The 24,829-nt window shown below is 40.6% G+C and overlaps 1 protein-coding gene across 1 annotated transcript; it reads right to left on the bottom strand.

The window, feature by feature from the left end:
* Window positions 1-7: 7 nt before the first annotated feature.
* il17ra1a (interleukin 17 receptor A1a) lies at window positions 8-18,004 on the bottom strand. The gene is made up of 11 exons (XM_079183569.1): window positions 17,798-18,004; window positions 16,729-16,753; window positions 16,329-16,475; window positions 16,037-16,158; window positions 11,746-11,872; window positions 7,461-7,508; window positions 7,220-7,374; window positions 5,510-5,584; window positions 5,325-5,394; window positions 2,906-3,016; window positions 8-2,765 (listed from the first exon to the last, which is right to left on the bottom strand). The coding sequence occupies exons 1-11, from the start codon at window positions 17,891-17,893 to the stop codon at window positions 1,342-1,344; spliced, it is 2,400 nt and encodes a 799-aa protein (XP_079039695.1). The 5' UTR covers window positions 17,894-18,004; the 3' UTR covers window positions 8-1,341.
* Between the last annotated feature and the right edge of the window lie 6,825 nt (window positions 18,005-24,829).

The following is a 24,829-nucleotide window of genomic DNA, read 5'->3' on the forward strand; positions in this document are numbered from 1 at the left end:
TTGTCCTTTTCCATTTATTCTCTTGCAAGAGGGAGAATCCCCCAACACAGCTCTTCACACAGAGTCTGCTGGGAGCATTTCTTCAACATCAGTTCAAATCCTCACACAGTATATACTAAAGCAGAAACAGTCTCCTCCTTCAGACAGGTCAAAGGTGTCTTACGCTGGTTGATCTGATCTCCCATTTTCCATTGATCTCATTGTCATTCTCATTTACATTAACCCAAACATCCCCAGGACAGGAACAAACCCTCAGTGTGACCCTTTGATCATCTTCCTGCGTCTGTCTTTACGGTCCTCTAAAGTAAACAGTAACTCTCAGTTCCTGATCTGATCATAAATCATGTCGACACAGAGCTATCTGTTCTTACCCCATGTTTGGACAGAGCGAAATGTCTAACTCTGTTCTTCTAATGTTTCTAAACCATTTCATGATACTGATATATATTTTTTACCATTACAAAGATACATATAGGAGGTACCTACGCTGTTGAAAAGGCTCTCTAACAATGTTTATTTGGATTTGCACAAGAAGCTTACCACACAGTCAACTCACATTTTTTGACATTGAACTTTAAAGTGAAGTGTAGTAGGCCTTTAACCTGCATGAACACGCACAGAGACACTGAAACTACCAAAGGCTTTCATGGACATGAATATTCAAAAGGAGCCAATCATGCAACACAGATTCAAATGTTTAGCCAAAGTGTAATGAAAAACACAATTTGTGCAATCTGTCTTTTATTATCCAGGCTTTCTTTTTCTTCAAACTTGTTTACAGATCGGATTTCACCTGTGCTGTAAAGTCGTGTGGTGTATATCTGTACTGATGTAATCCAATCTATGTACTGTAGATGTAAAACCGATTATGTGGTTAAAACCTGAAATAAATCTGAGGAAACTACTGTACAATGATTTATATTTAATATTTTTTGGGGATTTCATTATAACAGAGGAAAATGACTGACCCTGACCCAAAGATAAGTGCTGTAAGAAGCATCAAAGAACTTCATTATCAAGAAAGTGTAATGCTAACACAAACACACTGATAAAAATATTATTTACAATATTCCTGGATATTTGACCTTTCTCTCATGGATAAAAGGACAATTGTTGAAAGTAGCACACACATATTTCCTTCAATGCAGTTTAACTGCAGAAACAAAATCAAAACAGTAAGAATTCAGATATTTTCAGTTTAAAACATTCAACAAATGAACAGAAAAAAAAACAACAGAAAAATCGTTGTGTTTTGGGCTCTTACACCCTCCTACATTCAGGCACTCATTATGATCATGATCACACAAGTGACACAGGTTAAAGTCAGTGGAAGTTTAGTACTTATCCAAGCTTATTCTGAAACAGCTCCTCCTGCAGTCTTCTCAGAGCCACCAGCGGATCCTCTTTGACAGGGCGTTCATGCTGGGAGGACACTTTGGAGATGTACCCTTGATCAGATCCACTGCTTGGACCCTTTCCACTGGGCCCTAGAACCTCGTCCTCCTCCATCTCCGCAGGCTGAGAGTGTCTGGTTTCGGATTGATGAAAGTATTCCCTCTGCATGCTGGCAGAAGATAATTCTTGAGGTTTTAAGTTCAGGGAGTCGTGTGGGGCAGAGCTTCTCTTCTCCGAATGAGCAGAGAGTTGGCCTATCGGTAGCAGGGAATCCTCTTCCTCATCCTCTGTGGGAATTTGACTGAAGGGTTCTGCCTGGAGGAATAGCCAGTTCTGTCTTGGTGGTCGCAGGTTGTTTAAAACAGGCTCAACCATGTAGACAGATTCTGGCCTGGGGCAGTGAGGATGCACCTCATCCAGGTTTGACAGATACTGATGTTTGCACTTAGGGTTGACTACTGGTGTAAGTTCTGCCACTGATGACTGTTCGCGCTCTGGGTTGAGTTCAGGTGTAAGTACAAGAAGACCGTCATTTTCATTGATTTCTACCTCATGGATGTAGACAGGAAGTCCATCTCTGATTAGAGGAACACACTCTAGGACTGGAGGGATCTGCAGTTGGTCTAATAGTCGGTTAGCCTCAGTCATGACCTCCTCCTCATCGTTCACACACTCCTTCTCAAACCAGTCAGGATTTTCCAACTGGTAGGCCTGGAAGGCTTCTATGGCATTCTTCAGGGCTCTACCTGATGGACAGTCGAAATATTCGTCCCCACCAATGCCCTTGATGCGGTTGACCTGACCTGGCTGATACTTCTCAATGTCTAGGATGCGGAAGTACAACTCTTCAAAATGCTTCATCAGCTTGTATTTGACTGCGATGTCAAAAACTGATGGCACGTCTTGTTCCCTGCTGATGTCATCAAAGTAAGCCACCATGTACTTGCCCAGCATGCCGGCCTGGTGTATGTCTGGTAGGAAGAGGTTGAGAAAGGGAGTGAGCATGTCGTCAGTAGGGGAGAGAACGTCTTCCCTCAGAGTCACTTGGCCTTGACCGCACATGGCCCTCCACTTTGCCTGGACGCCTTGTGAGCACAGTACAAGGATTTTGTCGGAGGGATTTTTGAGCTGTTGTCGTTGCCACTCAAGCCAGCGAAGGCGCCCCACCATGCTGACTGAGGTGGAGTCTAACAGGTCCACAAGCACATTGGTGCCACACTTGGCCTGAAGGAAGGCGCAGAGCTTTAGCACTACGTCCCTGTAAAGGCGGTGGTCCTGGGAGTAGATGACCAGCACTTTGGGAGGCTGTTTAAGTTGCTGCTCCCACGGTATTTCACCTACCACAGGTGCTGCAGTAACACCAGGTTTGCCTGAAAGTGCATGAGAGCACAGATGAATGCCATAAGCAAATTAAGAGTAGTTTTGAAGGTGCTATATGCAAACATTCAGATCATTGATAGAGCAGCGAACAACTATTTGCTATGTAAACTGAATATGTATTGCGACTAACCTTGCTTCCGGCGTAGGACGTACATAACAACTGCCATCACAACACACATAAATATCACTCCCAGGACGACAAATGTGTACACAGGGACATCAGGGGCATCTGTTGGCTTTCCTGTGGAAATGAGAACACAGTTCACTAATTAGCATTTCCCATAGGGTGTTGTTTTAGTCATGCTAATGTGGAAAAGCTCCTAGCAAAGTCGATGTGTTGGTTAGTCAGTCAGTCAGTCTACTGGATTAGTTGCTTGAATTCAATTCAATTTAATTTATTTTTGTATAGCCCAAAATCACAAATCACAAATTTGCCTCAGAGGGCTTTACAATCTGTACACATGCAACATCCTCTGTCCCGGAACCCTCACATTGGAACAGGAAGAACTCCCCCAAAACACCCTTTAATTACTTTGTTGATCCCCTGACTGTTTCTGTTCGCCACAAGCAAGTACATTTTTTTCCTAAATGTATGAATTCACATAATTCTCTTACTGTTGGTTCCCACATGATGAGGTACTGACGTGGGGGATTGTCTCATTTTCATCTAGTGTTATCATCAGGTAAAATATTTGAACTTGTCCAATAGTCAAAAAACTTTTATTTCTACGTATAGCACAAATCAAAAACTCTCGCCTTTGACATGGAAAAACTCTCCCCAAAAACCTTTAACTGGGAAAAAATGTATGAAACCAATACTTTTTTTTATGACCAAATACTTATTTACCAAATACAAAATGAATGACATCATCCTCAGTTGTGCTATGGTTTGGTGCTAACTTGTTTGATTGATCCAAAAGGGCATTTTCACAGCAGCCATTTTCACATGACATTGCAGGGTAAATGCAGGTGTAATTAATCAACATTCATTTCAGAATGGCTGCGGCCCAAAAAATAGAATGAGATCATAATTGACTTCATCAATCACACCTGTGTTTACCCCGCAATGACGTGTGAAAATGGCTGGTGGGAACAGGGCCTTTTCCCTTAATTGTTTCCTCATTCCTCTCACTCGTGATGTGTCATCTCACATTCAAGGTAACAAGGAAGAGGTGCAGAGAAAAAGTAAGGAATTATTTTAGGAAAGGAGACATTGTGCCCTTAAAAGTGACTGATGGATCACATGCCATTGGGCTTAATACTAGGCGTTGGTATTAGAAATCTACAGAAAACAAAATATTCCATTAACAGGTAAATGCATTTCCTGACGTAAGCTGAATATAAAAACATGGTGTCTTGATGTAGGGAGAGTCTGTCTATCGGCGCTCATCTTTCCTGGCTGTTACTCAAGACCTTATTGCAAAGTTCACAGATCGGTGTGGTTCAGCAGTGAGCACAGAATGGCGAGGAAGTAGGAATTTGAGAAATGTCGAGAGCAGTTTGCAGTACAGGGTTATCTTTGGTCTCTTTGTTGCCTCTCTGATTAAGGACCTCCTTGCTTGCCGTGAGTATTTGTCCTCTCTTGGCAGGTGGGTTGTGGTGCCATATTCTTTCCATTTTGTAATAATGGATTTAATGGTGCTCCGCTAGATCATGTGACAGATCATGTCACATATAGCTTGCACATAAATGGACTTTTTTAAACTAGTTGTGTGACTTCTGGTGGCACCGGATCTTATTGACGGGCTTCATAGCAAAGAGGGTGAATACATATGCACACACCAATTTTTTTTAACTTCATTAAACAAGTAAACGACCATTTTAACTCACATGGCCAAATGCTGTTGAAAACAGGTGTGGCTACCAGTTTCTAATTTGTTAGAAGATTTGTATTAATCTGTACTTATTCTTTCCTGTTTTCCTAGTTGCTGAAAAAACAAATTTCCTCGCTGGGATCAATAAAGATCCCAGCGAGGAAATATGGAGGAAATATATGCAGTATGTTCACCCCACATGGCGTTGCATTAAAACCTGATATCAAAATGGATTTATATTTGGATTGTATGTAATGGACCTACACAAAATAAGTCAAAATTGGTGAGGTGAAATAAAAAAGAAACTAGTTTAATTAAAGTTAAAAAAAAATTGGTGTGTGCATATGTCTTCACCCTCTTTGCTATGAAGCCCGTCAATAAGATCCGGTGCCACCGGAAGACATATGCACACACCAATACTACTTTCAGAAGTCACACAACTAGTTTAAAAAAGTCCAAAGCTATATGTGACATGATCTGTCACATGATCTAGCGGAGCACCATTAAAGCCATTATTACAAAATGGAAAGAATATGGCACCATAACCCACCTGCCAAGAGAGGACAAATACTCACGGCAAGCAAGGAGGTCCTTAATCAGAGAGGCAACAAAGAGACCAAAGATAACCCTGACAGTATCTGTCGCAGAGCTGGGCTTTATGGAAGAGTGGCCAGAATAAAGTCAGTGCTTAAAGATATGAATGAATATCAAAATCATGGCTAGGAGCCAACATACCAGGACAAAAATCCAGAGTTCTTTTTCGACGGGCACAGTCCTGGCCACATCGTGGGAAAAGAGGTTTGATCTGAAGCAAAAAATGAAGTAATGTCAACAAATGTCATCATAGAGAATGTAGAGTTATTGCCATCTCGAAAAACTAAAATAGTAATACACTAACATCACTAAGCAAAATATTTTACCTCAGCATCAAACTGGCAGCAAAATCTTGGCCATTTATCCAGGCTGAATGTTACATTCAGGGTCTTCTGATTGGCCTGGAGAAGAGAGTGTTATCATGCACAGAATGTTATAATTGAGGAAAAGCATTTTAGAGCACTGTACAGGAATAAGAGCACAATTATCAATTCAAATGTTTTCCTATAATTTTGAAGCATCTGAACGTGATGATGTTGCTACACACCACATGCCTGCAACAGATGTGGGCCTTATTAAGTACCGTTAGCTAAGACTGATGGAACACGTCGTATGAGGGCCATTGTAGGTAAAAATAAATTACAGAGCAGGGGGAAAGGGGGTAGTATTCCAAAAATAAATTCAGAATTTCTGATATCAAAGTCATACATTTACAAGAAAAACTTAAATATTATCTGAAAATATAAATTCATTAATATGTCAGTGAAAACTCTCTGAGATTAAAGTTAGTTTGTTTTATTTTGCCAATGGGTTATCAGATAAATCCTAAAGACTGCGGTATCCAAATTCCTTTCTAATGCACGCCTCGCATGGTGAAGGTCCTGAAAGATACTAGAGGTTGGGCTAACCTTGCATATTGAAGATATGTGGTTCCTTGACAAAACAAAATCCCTGTTTTAAAAAAATAGAATTCTTGTATATTTGTGACTTTAATCTCAGAAAATGTGTTTTTCCCCCAAATTTATGGATTTATTATCTCAAAGAATATGCAAGTTTTATCTTGTAAATTTGTGATTTTTGTCTCATATATTAAAGATTTTTAATCGTGAATTTGAGTTAACCACTTTAATCTAGCTTTTATTTTTGATGTTATGCTAGAGCTGGATATTTCATCTGCATAGAAGTAGAAAGTAGAAAGTTTCTTCAGTGGGTTTATTTTCTACCACCTAATGTTATGCATTCCATGTATTTTACTTCAGTTTATGTTAATCTTATTTTTACTGTTATTATAAAGAGTGTTTTATGTTCCATCTAATTTTCCATTAATTATGGCATTCTATTCCTGATTTAAATGTTCTATATGTATATTTTCCCCTTATTGTAAAACCTTTTGTACTGCATTTATTGTATGAAAGGTGTTATACAAATGAAGATCATAACATTAAATAAGAATTGTCGTTTCGGGTAAAACGCTTGAGAATTGGATTGGTCTGTATTAGAAACACCTCTCAGTACAACACTACAATTCAAGAGCACCACAAACTACAGCTTGGTGTGTGCTTTGAAGAGGAGTGTAGCAAGTTTACCCAGTGGGTCAAAAACCTAACTTGGTATTATATAATAATCTAGTTATTTGAAAAGATACACATGAATCTACTCAATATACTAGGTACACAGTAGTCCTAAGGAAGGACAGAGGGAGATGCTGACATCTCACTCTTAATGACCTGCAGCTCATGTCTCTGTTATACAGTACAATCAAGTTTTATTTATTTACAAAAATAATGAGCAGCCTTTCTACCATCAGTGGACATATATACAGCACAGAGAGGCAGGACACAGTTTCCCGTACTGACATGAAGACCAAGAACTAGGCTAAAAACTAGAGGCTGAGATACAAAACACAGGATGTTGTAATAAGCACATGCAATGTTCTGGCTCAAATCACTGAAAAAGGAAAAATATATTCATCTTCTATGTGTGACAGCCTACTGCTACTCAAACACAGAGAAATGTCCAGCATAATGTGACCTCACCTTGTATGTGCGGCCTACATGTTGGGTAGTGGAGCAGCTAACAATAACAATGTATTCCTCACAGAGAGCATCGGGAGTGAAGCTGACAGCCAGAGTGGATCTTCCACGGACTGCAGTGATCTTAGTCAGACTGATGTGAGGCTGCCACAGACTTCCTACAGTACAGCAACAAGTCAGCGTGTTAGAAGTGGTCGATGTGAATTACCCACTCTTACTGAGCTTTAGAATGTCAGGGACTCACCTCTCTCTATGCAAAACTCGGTCATCTGCATTTTGGGATCTGGACAATCTGTGTAAATCAGAGAATTTCATCAAATTCAAGTCAGGAGGACTCAGAGATGGGCAAAGTGAAAACGACACTGGATGCACCTAGTTTGCTTTATTTCACCGGTAACATAGTTGTTTTGAGTTTAGGAAATTGGGAAAGAGTTGATTGTGTCATCACACTGTAATCTTTTGTTTGCAGATATCAGCAGTCTCATTTAGAACCGTTGCGTACGTACAAAACAGGGCCTGGAAGAGGCGTACGCCACTTCCCACGCAAACGTTTTGATCTATAAAAACAAACTTGACAGGAGAATGTGATCACCTGTACGGAAACTCTGACCCATGCATACAAACATTTTGGAGACGCACATGGTGAGGTGGTGAATTGAAGCCAGATTGTAATGTGAGACGCATCAATACAGGTATAATGATGCCTCTCACATTTCATTTCACTTCATATCACACGTTACTTTGCACTTATATATTCTCTTTATCATTAACAGTCAAACTAGCAGTGTTATTTGTGCTTGTACTAGTGTAGATAACATTTTAATTATAAAAGATATAAACCAACTCAAACCTCAAATCAAATTTTGCAACTTGCGCTAAAGAACTGCAGAACAGAGAGTCATTAGTTTCAATAATTCAGTGTGGCTTTGTGGCACAAAGGCAGTAGAACTGCCTGTGCCAAAGCACACTGACTGTAATCCTGCGGGCTTATTTTTCTTATTCTCCATCTGCCACCCCGAATTTCGGCGTGTATCTAGTCACACAGCGTTGCCAACAGCGGCGTGAAAAGTATATCCGAACGTGCGGCCCGATCGGGAATGGTGTGCTAAGACTTTTATAAGAGATTCGCCCAGCGGTTTTCCCGAAAATCCCGAAAAACGGAGCAAAATTGGCCCATAGACTTGAATGGGGTTTCGGCGTGAAGAGAGCAAAAAAAACACTGAACTTTGGACCCATATTGACAAGCCATACTTTAAGATAGAAAAATGATTTAAAGTTTAAAACGTAGACAAAACGCTGGAGGTTATTGAGCCAAATGGACATTTTGATAGCTAGCACAGTTTTCATGAAGTCGCAGATGAAGTTTCAGGAACATTTTGGCTCCATTTCAGATTTTATAATGGGTGTGTATTGCGCAGCTCGTAAAGGGCTAGAGTGAGGGCATAATTGTTAGAGTGGAGCAGAGCAGGAAAATATTTTGTGATTTCTGAAAACAAATTGCTCAGAGTGCCACAATTTGCACACCTCATGCATTATTTTTTGCAAAAAGTTAGCTAATGGTGTGCTGGTCTAGAGAAATGACTGTGGAATCCAGCACATTTACACATTTTGCACTACAGACCTTAATTGACAGGAAAACCAGCTTTCTGCTCCATAGAGACCAATGTTAAATCTGACCACTCATTTCTCAAAGAAAGCAGACGGTACCACTTTTGTACATTGCTCTGGAGCTCACATTTTTAACACCACTAACATAAAAAAGCACATCACCATGTTCGCAAGAGTCTTATCTTTCTCACGGTATCCTTATTTTGGCACTCAGACTCCTACTTTTTGTTAAAAAGTTTTGTTTCAAAATCACTGTTTACTGTAACGTTTCTTAATCAGTTTGCTTCTAACGCCAGGTGCGTCCTCACCATGGCAACCAGTTACACACACGCACGCACGCAGGCTCTCTCTGTCTGTCTCTCTACACACACTGTCTGTCTCTCTCTGTCTGTCTTTCTCTCGCTCTGTCTGTCTGCCTGTCTCACTCACTCACTCTGTTTCTCTATATCTTTCTGTCCCCCCCCCCACCCCACCCCCCCCTCCCATTTCAAAATAAAAGCCCCACAGAGTGAATCCTAACTGGAATACTTGTGATGAAGCCTGTCATTTAATAACCTTTGTGTTTGTGTCAAACATTATGAATATGTCTCCTCTCCCCCTCTCTCACCCACCCAGTCCCACCCTTTCAAAATAAAAGCCCCATAGATTAACTGTATCTTAACATGAAGCTCAGAATGAGGTTCGTACAGAAATGATGGGAGCGTTAGCTCCCATCATTTCCAAAGGCTTCTCAAACAAATGTATTTATCTCAAATAGAGAAATGATGGGAGCGTAAGCTCCCATCATTTCCAAAGGCATTACTAGTAGGCATCACGTAATGTGAGGAGGCGTTTCCCTGCTTTTTCTCCATGAACAGGCTGCAGGTGCACAGGTGATTCTGATTGAGCTAATTAGTGAACAGAGGCTCACAGACTCACATACACACACTGTGAGTCTCTGTTCACTAATTAGCTCAATCAGAATCACCTGTGCGCCTGCAGCCTGTTCATGGAGAAAAAGCAGGGAAACACCTCTCAAACAAATCCTCAAACCCCCATAACCGTAGCTCCTATTGCTCCGATATGACTACATGAGAGGAATGATGAGTTGAAGAGCAGATCATGTGAAAAACTTTACTGGAGCAACGGAGCCTCTCCCAGCTGTTAGCAGACTGTTTTGCTAGCAGGCGAGTGAGCTGTACCCAGCATGCAGTTCGGCGGTGTAATTTTATAAATGTAAAATGATTAGTGTTACAAATTGTTTGTGTCACAGACTGTTGTGTCGTTGTGATTTGCTCTGTTAAAGAGCGTTAGTTGTGGGTTGTTCATTGTTATAAAGTAATGACCATGACTAGGGGTCCCTCTCAATACACATAAGAAAACTCGCTCCAATGCTGACACCATTAACGGTGGACAATATATTTAACTGCCTGTTGAAGACAGACAGCACTTGATCCGGCTTGGTGTGTGAAAAACTCACATGTACAGGAAATTGAAACCGTTATACAAGATTAAATTCAAGAGTATGGATTTTAAATGCAGAAAAGAGAGAAGCGATAACTCAATCGAACCGTAACATCGGCCTGTGTAGCTATATATTGCGACGTCTTCCGGCAGTAGAAGCCACACTGTCAAAATTTCTTGCGAAATTTTCTAGTCTTCTAATACTGTTCAGATATCACCAAGTACAATATGAGTTTTGTGAGTACACAGACAAACTGTAAACAGCTCTTTGATGCAGTATCAGAGCTCACTGGAGCAGAGGAGTCACCATGGTGAGGTCACACACCTTCTCCACTCACCTCACCTTCATCTTCATCACCTGCACATTACGATTGTGTAAATCAGCAAAGTGTGTAAATAAAGCCAGTGACAGCTCTCGTACGATCACTCCGTCTCCTCATTATCAGTCCGAATCATAATGCCATAAGAAAACATACGTAAATAAATAAATATATTGTGTTCAGCTATCAAACTTCCCTTTTTTTTTTACGATATCCAGGTTACCGATTGTCGCAACCATTTTGGAAGCTATCAGTCTGATTGCTGTAAACACAAATACTATGGGGACTCGTGATGTGTTATGTTGTAAAAGGTAGATACTCTGGTGTGATGTTCACAGTAAAACTACGTCACCTGGTGGGCGGTACAAGATATACATTTAGCCAGCAAGGCAGCGTTAACAGTGTGTGTACGAGCCTCGGAATAAAAGCCTGTTGCTGTTCATCAAGTTGTTGTTCGTCTGGTGTATAACTACACTACAGAAACATTACATCTGGCACCATCAGGACTGTGTAGATGGAAGAAGTGGGAGTGAACGAGTGTTCTTCCTCTCGGTAGTCTCCAAGATTCACCGTAAAGAGCAACTGATCAGCAGCTCATTCTATGCATCAACATTCAGAAGGTGCTTTGCTTTGACCATTTATTGTTGAATGTGGGTGTGTAGTGGGCGGCATGTGAAGCTGAACCAGCTGCTCACATTTACAGGTTGATTTGGGATTTATAAAAGGAAATGTCTCACTGCAGGAAGGTTTTATAAACCTGAATATGTTTTGGCGTACGTGCATTTCCTCCTTTGAACCTACGCAAACATTTAGTGTGGATCCTACGCTCTGTTTTATAAATGAGACCCCAGATCTGTATATATATATATATATATATATATATATATATATATATATATATATATATATATATATATATATATATATATATACACTGTACATAATACATATATACTGTACATAATCCTGTATATTCCAGTTAACCATTTTACTTAGGCTTCAAACTAACAGACACAGATTAATAACGTGTTGAAAACGAACAAATATGAAACCTGGAGTGAGAGAAATTTGACTCAACACAAATGTGTAAATACATTTAATAAAATAAAACATAAGCATGAACAGACAAATATATAAACTCTTTTGGCTTTAACTCACCAGGAACATTGACATCAGTGCTGACGTCGTAGCTGCTGTGGTCCAGCTCTGTTTTGGGGATGTTGAAGACAGAGACCCGGTATGTCTGACCAGGGTCCACCACGAGCGTGTCAGCTGAGAACGACCACTGAAAGAGCAAAATAATATTTTTAACTTTGCTGACCGATTTGACCAAATACAAACTGTGTCGCTAAGCTCTACGTGGAGCTATGCAACAGGGTTTTATTTCTCTGGTCTTGATCTTCTGCATTATATATTGAGCTGCACTAAACTGCACAATATTTTGGGTGCCCAGTTATGGCTGCATGCTCAAGGCGGTGACTCACACTTTCTAAAAACACCTTTTATTACCTGTTTTATACTCTCACTGCCTGCCTACTCCTCACTAACTACTCTGAACCGGCACCCAGACGATTGGGGGCGCTAGCAATAACCAGGCGGAAACTTCCAGTTCTGACTACTGAAGCCAAAGCGAAATGTCTTAAAAGCATGTTTGTAATTTTGTAAAATTGTAATATTATATAGGTGGAGGCTTCAAATAAGCCCAGTTGGCTTTCTGCCTCTTCCTGCACTGTGATATTCATTTATCTCTGTTATGTTTGTTTATTTTAAATTTCATTGTTTGAATTGTGCAAAAATAAAATAAAATAAAATAAAAAAAGCCAAAGGGTCAGACATCGCTTGAAGAGGCATTTGCTTGAGGCACAGCATACGACAAGAAAAGCAAGCGGTGGAGCGACATTACGAACGCAATAACGATCCAGCTCTGCAAGGACATGGTCCCACTACAGACAGTCAGAAAGACTCAGAGCAACGATTAAAACACTGGATTCAAGGTATGTGTTACCGGGGCGAAAATAAAGCAAAGCCTTTATACATGATGATATTAAAATGTTTTTATATTCTATGTACTTCTGACAGTAGATATACCGTGAAACCGGCAGAATCTTAAAAAATGACTCTACTTCTCTCTTGATTTATTACCTCAGTAAACATTGTAAACATGAGTTTATGGTCTCAATCTCTAGTTTCAAGTCTTCTTCAATACAGCATGATGTTCATTTAGTAAATTCTGGTCCATTTAGAGCAGGGGTCTTCAATGTTTTTCAGCCCAAGGACCCCCAAACTGATAGAGAGATGGAGCAGGGACCCCCGACTATATATCTTGTATACAATTGTTTTATATTAAACTGGGCCTAGTGCCATGTATAAACATACCTTGTTCTTGTGCATTCAATACTAAGCTATTCAAATAATACACAGGTTCATATATTCATGTTTTTATTTTAAACATGTGAAGGTACAGTGAGTAGGGGGGCCGTGCCACTGACATTTAGAAACATACCTTGTCAGCTGATACCAATACCAATATCAACATTGTCTGTCAATTGCATGATAATCATGCATACAAGCTATTCAAATTGATGTTTTCATTTTAAACATAAATGTGGAAACGAAAATGAGTGATGGCCTATTAGTGCCACTGCCATGCATACCTGTTATCTTGCATACAATACATGAGCTATTAAAATAATGGACAGATTCATGTTTTTTTTTCATTTTAATCATCTAATCCAGTGGTTCTCAAACTGTGGGGCGCGCCCCTCTAGCAGAATTTTATTCATACCTGCAAACTTGTCGCTTTTCGGCGAAATTCGCCGTTTTTGAATCAAAAATATATCATCCGCGTGAATCGTGTAGATCCGTAGAGTTGTTTTTCTTTGTGGGGGGGGGTCAACTGGCAAGCCAGCGTTTCTCAGATTGGAGTGAGACGAGGAGAAAAGGTGATGTTGTGATCTTCACAATAAAACATCTTTGATGTGACGAGTGTTGCCCAATCAGCGTTAAGATGTCTACAGCGTCTTTCCCTCCGTTACAGTTTAAGTTACGTTATGTTCCGTTACAGTTCAGACTTGCTGGGTTAAGTTAACGTTCACTGCATGCGGAACTTTGTGGACTGTTAACGTTCATCATTATCGCGATTTAGGAGAAAAAAACGTAACGTGATGAAACATGCTGATGAGATGATGAGGTCAAAGAGCTTCAGGGAGAGGAGGCTGTTTGTGTAGCGCAGCTTGATGCAGGGCTGAGATGTGAAGGAGCTGAGATGTAAAGGTGAAGCTGGGCCTGGATAAAGAGGGAGTTGGGCCTGGATAAAGATGGAGTTGGGCCTGGATAAAGATGGAGCTGGGCCTGGATAAAGATGGAGTTGGGCCTGGATAAAGATGGAGCTGGGCCTGGATAAAGATGGAGCTGGGCCTGGATAAAGATGGAGTTGGGCCTGGATAAAGATGGAGTTGGGCCTGGATAAAGATGGAGCTGGGCCTGGATAAAGATGGAGTTGGGCCTGGATAAAGATGGAGCTGGGCCTGGATAAAGATGGAGTTGGGCCTGGATAAAGATGGAGCTGGGCCTGGATAAAGATGGAGCTGGGCCTGGATAAAGATGGAGTTGGGCCTGGATAAAGATGGAGCTGGGCCTGGATAAAGATGGAGCTGGGCCTGGATAAAGATGGAGCTGGGCCTGGATAAAGATGGAGCTGGGCCTGGATAAAGATGGAGCTGGGCCTGGATAAAGGTGGAGGTCTAAACAGACGCGAGTACAGCTTCCCGCTGTCACAGTGTTTTAAATACATTGATAAGGCAGAGTATGCTAAATGCAGCCTCTGCTCCAAGGAGATAAAGTACAGCAACAAGGGCTCACTGTCCTCATCACACTGCAGACGCTGTTCACTGTGATGACCACAGCCAGTGGACTTCCGGTCCCAACAGTTCCACGTGCAGTTAAATCACGGCTGTTATTTTACTCTTGATAAGCTACCTTAGCCAGAGTAGATTATCATTTTCATTTAAATAATTGAACTGGATTGAATGCATATTAATTGCAAATAGAAGTTTGGCCACAATCCTAACAGCTTTACAGTAACAGTAGAAGTTAATATGAAGCCATACAGTAATGAAAACTAATCACTTTATTTGTACAGGCGATGGTTCTCGCTACTCTTGCTATCTTTGTTTTTATATGACTAAAACTTGAAAAGGTTAATAATAATAGAGCTGAAATACTGATTAATAACTGAATAATAAATTAGTGTTTTGCTTAAAGTAAATGTTTTATCACTTAATTTTCTTCTCAGAGTTCACCAGAATGCTACATTTTAAAGCTCATATTTAAAATAAATTTAAAACTTCCTCCAAAGTGGGGCTTGACAGAAAAGGTTTGAGAACCACTGGTCTAATCAACCAAAGATTTCGCGGACCCCCCGCAGTACCTCCGCGGACCCCCTAGGGGTCGCAGACGCCCTGTTGAAGACCTACCATTCTTCTGATTTAGAGTCAAATAGACTAGAAAGCAAGGTATGCTTTAGGGCCAGAGCCGTATACAGCGTCTGTCCATAGCAGTCCTAATATGGTCACTTTCGTTCACTGGTTGCAAAAAGTCAAGATGACAATGGCCAAAATCCAAGATGGCGACGGCCAAATTGCCAAATTTGAGGCTTATACAATTGAAGTTTATTATCATTATTTCTGTAAGTGCCATTTTGTTATTGTTTTGTTTTAAACCTCCCACCACTTGGGGGCGTAGTGCCGCTGTCAATTATGCAAGAGGTTAATATAATTAGGAGGGTTACTTGATGCAGGTGTTGTTGACTGACAGAAGCAAACAGTTTTTTATCATGCGATAATGAATGAAGATGAATGTTATGATTTCTTTTGTCTATGAGTTAGGAAAGTGGCTGTGCTCTGTTTGTTTTGGAAGTGCTGCGATTGTAAGAAATAAATTGTCTATACTTTTTGCACGTGTCTAAACAAAGCAATTAGCAACCGAGGTGGCCTTTGTTTGATAGGCAACAGGGTCACGACAATTGCATTAAAATAAGCATTGCCAATCCAGTTTCAGGAAAGTACGCTTGAATAGGACTGTGTTAAGAAACATCTCAGCTTTCCATCATGGGTTTCTTATAGAGTAACATCGTTATGTAAATTAGCTCCACCTCTTTGCAAAATCCTGATGGTAACTGGACATAAGCAGCTAATATTGTTCAATGAAAAAACAGTGGCTGAGATCAGGTCCAGTTCTGATGTTTTGAACTGTGATAATACCAGCAGGACATATTCAGGAAAAAAACACAGAAGTTCTGAGTCATCTGATCTTAAAATCATACAATAATATGAAATATTTGCTCCCTTTCTGTATACCAATATAGAATATTCTATTATATTATACGGGTCACATATTTATAATGGCACTATCATTTTACTAAATATCTGAGTTGTTGTGAGCCACCCACCTTTTCCCCTGTCGGACTTCTCATTGAGAGTTTGTCTTTGAAGGAATATCGGACACACAGGTTCTGGTTGGTGGACGTTACCAGAACATGAAGCTCGGTGGCTTTCAGGTAACGTATACTGCCTGAGGAGAGACATAGCAGAGGTCACTGCCTGTCTTCACTACATCACGTCAAATGAAGCTAAACCTAAGTCATCATCTGAAATTTAACAATTATTAAATGTACTTTTTCCTTGTCTACCACTACTTCTTGCATCTTTTAATGTAATACCTAAGACAGCAGACGGACTCACCATCATCCTTTATGTTCCAGTTAGCGACCAGCACAGGGTGCAGGTGTCCTGTCTCATCCTGCCTGGTGTTCACGCTCACCTGCAGCCCCTCTGGACTGCTGGGAGTGTACTGATTCACATCCAGCCATTTACTGTCCATACAGTTACCTGCATACAGACAGACACACGCTGCATGTCAGAGAGCTAGGAAACCGGACATCTCATTTTCTATCGTTCACATCTTTATTTCTTAATTTATTTCCTCATTTAACTTTAAGATAAAGTATGATTATATTACTGACTAACTGTGTCGAACAATATTATTTAAACCGCTCAAAATCCAAACCTGAAATGTGTGAACGTTAGGTGACTTTGTGTGCTCAACAAATGAGAGTAACAAGGAAATGACAATTTCACTCACTTGTGGTGGCTGTACACCTCAAACCCTGTGTCAGGAAAAAACAAGAAAAAAGAGATTAATGAGAATTCTAGTATTGTCAATCTTACAAATATAAATTTACTAATTTGCCAAGTTTTCACCAATTACACAAAGAGTTTTACAAAAAAACAAGAACACCTTTGAAAAAAACATAAATAATCATAAAACAAAATCAAACATCGACAACTGGGAGGGCAGTAAAGAAGCCCGGTCAAATCATCAATACTGTGTGTGTAGGAGCTATTTATATGATGTTAGTACTTAGTTATTTTATTCATAAGTTGGTAAATTATTCTCGATGTTTGCTTATTGAGGTTAGATTTTTTGATGTATTAAGATAGCTTTATCTTTTGACAGTCATTTGTTTAGTTTAATTATTTTTGTTGTTGTTTAAGTGTACTTGTTTTTTTGGTTTGTTCGTTTGTTTATGAATTGGTTTATAACACTGTGGACACCTGTGAGTAGGCAGGTAAAGGACCAGCATGCACCGGAGTGGGCCTCTGGTCTTTTACCAGAGCAGAAGATGCTGCGATAGGAGTTCCCTTGTTCTTTCGTTTGTTTACTTGTTTTGTTTTGTTAAATAATGAGAAACACATAATCCTGTATGGACAATGCATTATTTTGCCTGTGTAAACCATAAACCCATAGTGCAACAGTGGCCCTTTGATTTAGGATTGGCCTTTTGATTTATGTTTGTTTTCGGATGTATAATAGGACAAATGGCCACTTGTGTCGAGGCACAAAAAATCTGGTGATCCATTTTCTAATTCTGATCTAAATGGTTTATTTTCCTGTGTTTATGAATTAAAAACTTTTCCCAGTAGGTTTGAAAACCAGTAGGGACGTAACACCGGTCCGCGGTCCGGTGGTTGGGGACCGCTGCTCTACATCACATCACGGCGTTAGCCTAAAATATAAAACAAGTATTTGTTCTGTTGGAAAAAACATTGTAGAGTTTTCTGGGACTGAAAAGTAGACGTATATCTTTGTGAATGATTGAAAGCTAAAATATGTGTGTTTCCTGTGTCAGGCGGTGCCAGCTGAACGTTACCTGTCGGGAGCAGTTGAGAAGAGGCCATGATAAAACCGGCAACGCGGACGACAGCAACACACAGATTACCACCAAAACTCGTCGAAGAAGAATCATAGTGAAGGAAGAAAGCTGTCAATCCACGACCCTGCTATGAAAGAAACATGTAAGGTAGAGTTTCAAACCACACCTGAGCGGAAACAAAATGAGAGTGCGTCACTGCCGCTCGTGTCGATAACTGAAAACTTCCTGCTTTCTACGGAAAGTACCTGCTGTGTTTACAGTAAATTATCCTCTGCTGCCTTCAGGTGACTTGGGAATATAGAGTACTATTCTGTTGAGTTTGGCTGCTTCTGATAATGATGATTAGATAGAGAATATACTGGAGCATCCCTCACCCCTTTACATTTATATAGTCGTATGAGAAAGAATAACACGTGAGAAACGTGTTGGAAATATATTAGACATGTGTCTTGATGATTCTAAGAGTTATAGATTTCTTAGATTTGGATATAATCTATGAACCAGACTATTACTTTTTTAAATTAAATATTATTCATTGACCTATTGAGAAAGGAATAGTATTAAGGATTAAGGAATCTGAAAACTTTTCATGGATTGAGTGCCCGGGACCTCTCACTTCAGGATTCACTAGTTTAGAGCCTAATTAACGGCAAGGAAATCACAGACAGACCTAAAATTCTGCAAATAGGTTTGTAGTGCCATTTTGATTTGAGAGTTTATGTTACAAAATAAAATATTGAACTGATTAATTTGCTATTTACATAATTTTTAATTCCTTAAAAACATTTGCAACATGTGATGCAAATCCAGAAGAAAGATGTGTCTATGGAATAGTGTTTGCCAAATAGAGCGGAGGTCAAATTTCCTCTCTGTCCAGAGCTGTAGCCAACATTTTGGAAATGCTGAGGCCATCCATCCTCAACCTTCTTTACATGCATATCTGAGCATCTGAGTCCAAACAAAGGCTTGATGATCCTGTACAGTTTTTCAACTCCAAGTACTGAAATAAGCATAATCAGCAAACTCCGTGTAAGGCTGAGTGACAACACATTTTATTTTATTGATTTCTTTCTTCTAGTATAATGCCCTTGTAAAGCACTTTGTGAATTCTATCTGTGAAAAGTGTTATATATAAATGTTTTACTAACTACCTATATAGCTATTATCAGGTGAGTACTGCAGAGTAAAAAACTACTGTTTAATTAACAGATACAAGATCGAATGCAATCAAATTCATTTTTAAGATTTCCTTCCACAAGCATTTCACTTTATATTTGCACATAAAAGGACAAAACATTAAAATAAAGAATCAAGCACAAAGAATATAGCCATTGATTATGAATATGAATATGAAAGCTGAAGGGAGGAGTAATTTCTACCAGGACGTTTTTTTTATCACAACGTTTTTCCCATAGACTTTGAATGCAACATAAATAGTGATTCATGTTTCATCCTTGTTGTGTGGGTTTCTTCTGTTGTCTTCTGTTGTTCAGTCTACAATGAACATATATCTAAACCAGCTGGTGAATCAGAAAACTATTCAAATATAAAGCTCTATGATCTTTCTTCACGGTATGAAACTCCAGTCAGTCAGTCAGTCCGATTGGCTGCAGCGTCCAATCACATAACTGATGAATAATGAGGGGGCGTGTCGATTGTTAAAACACTTCCCGGAAGGCTGTTCTCGTGCGTCCTCGCTCATGGCTCCTCGGAGATCCCTCCTCCCTCTTCGATCCTCGCTCCTCCTCGCTAAATAAGAGCTTTGGGACGGCCGTCAATATGGCAGCGCAGAACAACTTCCGGTTCGAGCGAGGATCGAGGAGCGAGGAAATGACAATTAAGAGACATGGCATGTACCCCAGTTTCATCGCGTCTGTGCATGGGGTAGGCTACATGCCAAGCACCACGAGAACAGCCTTCCAGGAAGTGTTGTAACGGTCGACACGCCCCCTCATTGTTCATCCGTTATGTGATTGGACGCTGCAGCTGATCGGACTGACTGACTGAGTTTAACACCAGAGTGAAGACAGATCAGATTAAACTCTAGTTTATATTCGATTAGTTTTCTGATTCACTGTCTGAATTCAACAAAAGGACCACAAACAACTTTCTTCATTTATTAGAATGATTTGTCTTTTCATGATCTGATATTTAGTTTTTAACTTTTATTATGGAAACAATTAAAGTCAGAGAGAGCTTTTTACATAATGTATAATAATTTCATTCAGTCACGTGAGGCTGTTCATTCCTGAGTGTCGGGTTTGATGAGTTTTACCATTTAAGAGAAACAATAATCATATTCTGGGTTATTTAATGTCGATGTCACAATCTTAATTTCAAAACGTACAGACGCAAATAATTCATAAATAAGACGAACGCATTCCGCCGGTAGAAATCGATCCTGCGCTTATAAACAGAACACTGACAACACCTAGACCAGGGGTGCCCACACCTTTTCGGTTTGCGAGCTACTTTTAAAATGACCAAGTCAAAATGATCTACCTACATTAAAAATGCTAAATATATATATATATATACACATCAGCATCATAGTTGTTGGTAAACCCTCAAACCCTGAACCCTCAAGGACCTACTGACGTCACCTGGTAAGTGGTTGAGTGTGAGAGGCTGTGAGGGCTTGAGATGATGTAAATAGGAATGGGACAGCACTTTGCTGCAACATATCACGTTACCATGAAAACGACAACAAATATGATGTATAATTGTGTGTATTTATTTTATACTTTGTACTCCCTGATTTGAACGTCTTCCAGGATCTTTACTCACAAGATGAGAAGTCATTTCATAGAATCTATTTACTCGTTTTTGTCAAAACAGACAGTTTTATGTACTGAGTGAGTGAGACAGAGAGATAGAATCAGAGACAGACAGACAGCCTGTCTCACTAACTCAGTACAAATGACCGTCTGTCTGCCTGTCTCACTCACTCACTCCATCTAATTGTCTCTCTGCCTGTCTCATTCACTCGATCAGTACAAATGACTGTCTGCCTGTCTCACTCATCACATATGCGACAGTTATATTTCACTCACTCACTCAGTACAAATGACCGACTAACCCTGCTGCTCAACATTTTAAAGTTGAAATGGTGTCTGTAGCTGAAAGTACGAGGAAGTAGAAGGATTTGAAAGTTGAAAAAGTTTAAGAGGATTTGAAAATATTCTCCATAGAAACCCATTAAAAAAAAATGTGCAAAAAGCTTAACTAGAAAATGCATTTCATGCTGTAGTTGTAGTAGAAGTATTATAGGTAGTAGAAGTATTAGTAGCTTTAGAATAAATGTGTGTGGGGGGGTGTCCTCTGAAAGTATCCAAGACCTGAATGACTGAATGAGAGAGACACACACACAGAGATAGAGGGAGAGGTGTGTGTGCACGTGTGTCTGTGAGTCTATGTGTTTATCGACATTGCTGATTAGAAACACCTGTGTGCCTGCAGGCTTTAAATGTAGATGAAACTACGAAAAACCTCTCAAAAAAATCCTCAAAACCCCCATAACCGTAGCTCCTAAGCCTTTTTTTTAGGCCTCTTCTTGAAAATTGTAACCCATACTAAAGAGACTACAATTCTGTAACTACAAGGTCTATTTTAAAAATGTTGATGGTTCAATAACACCTCACTCCATCTAACTGTCTACCTGTCTCACTCACTCACTCAGTACATATAACTGTCCAGAGTCCCACAGCCAGTGCTGGCTGTGATTTTTCCCAGCCTCACCGCGTCCTGTCTGTCAGGAAGTTAGTGATCCACTGACAGGTGGAGGCTGGCACAGTGAGCTGGGAGAGTTTGGGTTTGAGTATTTCCGGGATGATGGTGTTGAAGGCTGAGCTGAAGTCCACAAACTGAACCCTTGCATATGTCCCTGGGGAGTCGAGGTGTTGCAGTATGTAGTGCAGTCCCATGTTGACTCCATCATCCACCGACCTATTTGCACAGTAGGCAAACTGCAGGGGTCCAGCAGGGGTCCTGTGATGTTCTTCAGATGGGTCAACACCAGTTTCTCAAAGGATTTCATGACCACAGACGTCAGGGCGACGGGCCTGTAGTCATTTTATCCTATGATGGAGGATTTCCAGTGCTGGTGGGGGGTCGATGGGAGAGGTGAGAAGGAGGCAGGGAGTGTAGGTGGTTGTCTGATGTCAGAGCAGTTGGAGGGTGTTGAAGTGGGCTTATCAAACCTGCAGTAGAAAACATTCAGGTCGTCAGCCAGTTGGTGATTCTCCTCAGTGCCCAACTGAGGAGAATCACCAACTGGCTGATGGTCTTCTGTAGTTAGTGAGTACTTGCAGGCCTCTCCACTCTGACGAGGGGTCGTTGACTGAAAACTATTTTTCCAGCTTTTCAGTGTAGCTCCTCTTTGCTACCCTGATCTACCTCGTCAGTGTGTTCCTGGTCTGGTTGTACAGGATCCTGTCCCCACTTCTGTAGGCCTCCTCCTTGGCCCGACGAAGCTGCCTGAGTCTTGCAGTAAACCAGGTTTATTGTTGTTATATGTGCAGAAGGTTTTAGTCGGCACGCACATGTCCACAAAAACTGATGTATGATGTCACAGTGTCAGCGAGCTCATCCAGGTCTGTAGCAGCAACCTTAAAAACTCTCCAATCAGTGCAGAGAAAGCAGGACTGTAGCTCCAGCTTTGCCTCGTTGGTCCATCTCCTCACAGTCTGTATTTCTGCCTGTAGGTCTGGAGAAGATGGACCAGACAATGGTCAGAGAGTCCCCCCTGCACGGGGGACTGAGCGATATGCATCGCGGTGAATAAATTGGTTTGCAGTCTTTGAAAAGTAAGTGAGGGCTGCATGCTTCCTTTAACACTGTGATATCTGTACACCAACCTTCGTTAATGTAGAAGCACCCCTCGTTTCCCCCGACAGAGCTGTTCGGAGGAGGAGTTGGAAGCCCGGCAGATGTAGCCAGGTTTCAGTGAAGCGGATCTGCTAAAGTTTGACCAGTGGATTGATGGAAGTTTAAAAGTTCCTCCCTGCTTAATGTGATCAGAGAGAGAGAGAGAGAGACAAACAAATAAAGAGAGAGAGCAGCACCGAGGCTGCCATCTGCGGCGCCATCTTGATCGTATTGTAGCATTTGTAACATTTGAGGTTCAGTGTCTTGCTCAAGGACACCTTGACATATGGACACGAGGAGCCTGTATTGAAGTGGACCTGCTTTACCTCCTGAACCACAGCTGTGAACTGAGAGATACTACAGCAACATAGCCCGTAATGCTACTGGAGCAAGTAATTGTGTCCTTGATAAAGATGTTTATGTCATATCTTATCAGTTCACTTATTGGAATTATAAGTTTGTGATATGATCAATCAGAAACATACACTGTCAATTCAATTTATTCAATTATTTTTGTACAGCCCAAAATCACAAATTAGCCTCAGAGGGCTTTACAATCTGTACACATGTGACATCCTCTGTCCCAGGACGCTCACATCGGAACAGGAAGAACTCCCCCAAAAAACCCTTTAACGGGACAAAAGAGGAAGAGACCTTAGAGAGCAACAGAGGAGGGATCCCTCTCCCAGGATGGACAGAAGTGCAATAGATGTAATGTGTACAGAATGAACAACATTACAGCGTTAGAACACATTCAATGCATATGACAGAACCACGACAGGAGGCAAGACCGGGGTCCAGGTATAACCAGGATCCACACGAACCTGTGAGTCAAAAATAAATCTAACCCAAAAAGCAAACATCTAGAATAATTAAACAATACTACTTATGAATCAAATAAATAGCTCGCACAGAATACATAAACTAAGCAAAACAACCATGGAGAGTCATTAATGTCAGTATGTGTGAGACAAACAATACAAAACAGCAGCCGTGTCAGCCCGAGTGGAAGGGAGGAGTTGTCACAGATATTATAAAAATGTCATAGTAAGCCATAAAAAACAATGTAAAGTCAAAAAATGGTATGGTATGCCATAAAATGATACTAGTTGAAATGTCATAGTTTAGTAAATAATATGTACTAAAACCTCTGTAACTTTGTCCTGCTTCACTTTATCAAAGCCATTTTTATTTTAGAGACTGATTTGGGAGAGAGAGAAAGAGACAGACAGACAGCTAGACAGAGAGAGAGAGAGAGACGGAGAGACAGAGAGAGAGAGAGAGAGACAGACGGACAGACAGACAGACAGACAGATAGACAGACAGAGTGAGAGAGACAGACAGACAGACATGAAGAGAGACAGACAAACAGACAGACGGACAAACACACAGACATAAAGAAATACAGACAGACAAACATTCTCAACATGCTTAACAATCTGCTCCCGGTCATAGACTAACTCTCAACAGGCTAGCAGCACAAACACAACATCCCAGCTCACTCTCTCTCTGCCAATCCAGGTACGCTCATGTGTGCCACCCACCCCCATAGGTAGCTGGGATGATTGACAGGTTTTGCAGCTTCACAGGGCATGAGACCTTCACTGACCTCAGTAAACGCAATCACCAATCTTATGTAGAACAACTTCTTCCTGTAAACACAATAACACTTATAACATAACAGGTTACATAACATTACATGTCACTCAGTCCGTTACACTATCTTTCTGAATTACATCAGAAAAAGTGTTGTTCAGCTGGAAAGTCAAGCTGAGGAAATGATCATCCACTGGAGAGGCAGAGCAAAGGATGCTATGACGTTTGGAATAAGAAACGATGAAATTGAGGTCTGACGTCCTGCGCAAACATTTCAACTGTAGCCAATGCTCCTCTGTGCTAGGAGCTGACTTTGGTCCCACCTTGCCTAAATAACATGAGGATCCATATGAATATTGGCTTAGATTGAACATATTCAGTCTAAGTTTAAGTTGTCTTAAAGTGTAGGGTAAAGTGTATGACAACCCCAGTATTGAAGTCACATGTATGTTCTTCAGACAGTGCCACAGTAGAGATTTAGCTCTTACCTTAAGGTCCAAGATGATTGATAAATAGTCGGCTCTGGAAGTTCAGGAAGTGTTAGATTAATACCATCTAGAGAAGGGA

Source organism: Pholis gunnellus, assembly GCF_910591455.1.
Source record: "Pholis gunnellus genome assembly, chromosome: 22".
NCBI lineage: Eukaryota > Metazoa > Chordata > Actinopteri > Perciformes > Pholidae > Pholis > Pholis gunnellus.

What these genes read in the sequence shown, in the direction of transcription:
- il17ra1a (XM_079183569.1), bottom strand. Translation starts at nt 17,893, where the DNA reads ATGATTCTTCTTCGACGAGTTTTGGTGGTAATCTGTGTGTTGCTGTCG. An exon ending in GAAGTCCGACAGGGGAAAAG is followed by an intron (nt 11,873 to 16,036) that starts GTGGGTGGCTCA and finishes TTGCTCTTTCAG; the next exon opens with TGGTCGTTCTCAGCTGACAC. An exon ending in CGTCCTACGCCGGAAGCAAG is followed by an intron (nt 2,766 to 2,905) that starts GTTAGTCGCAAT and finishes ATGCACTTTCAG; the next exon opens with GCAAACCTGGTGTTACTGCA.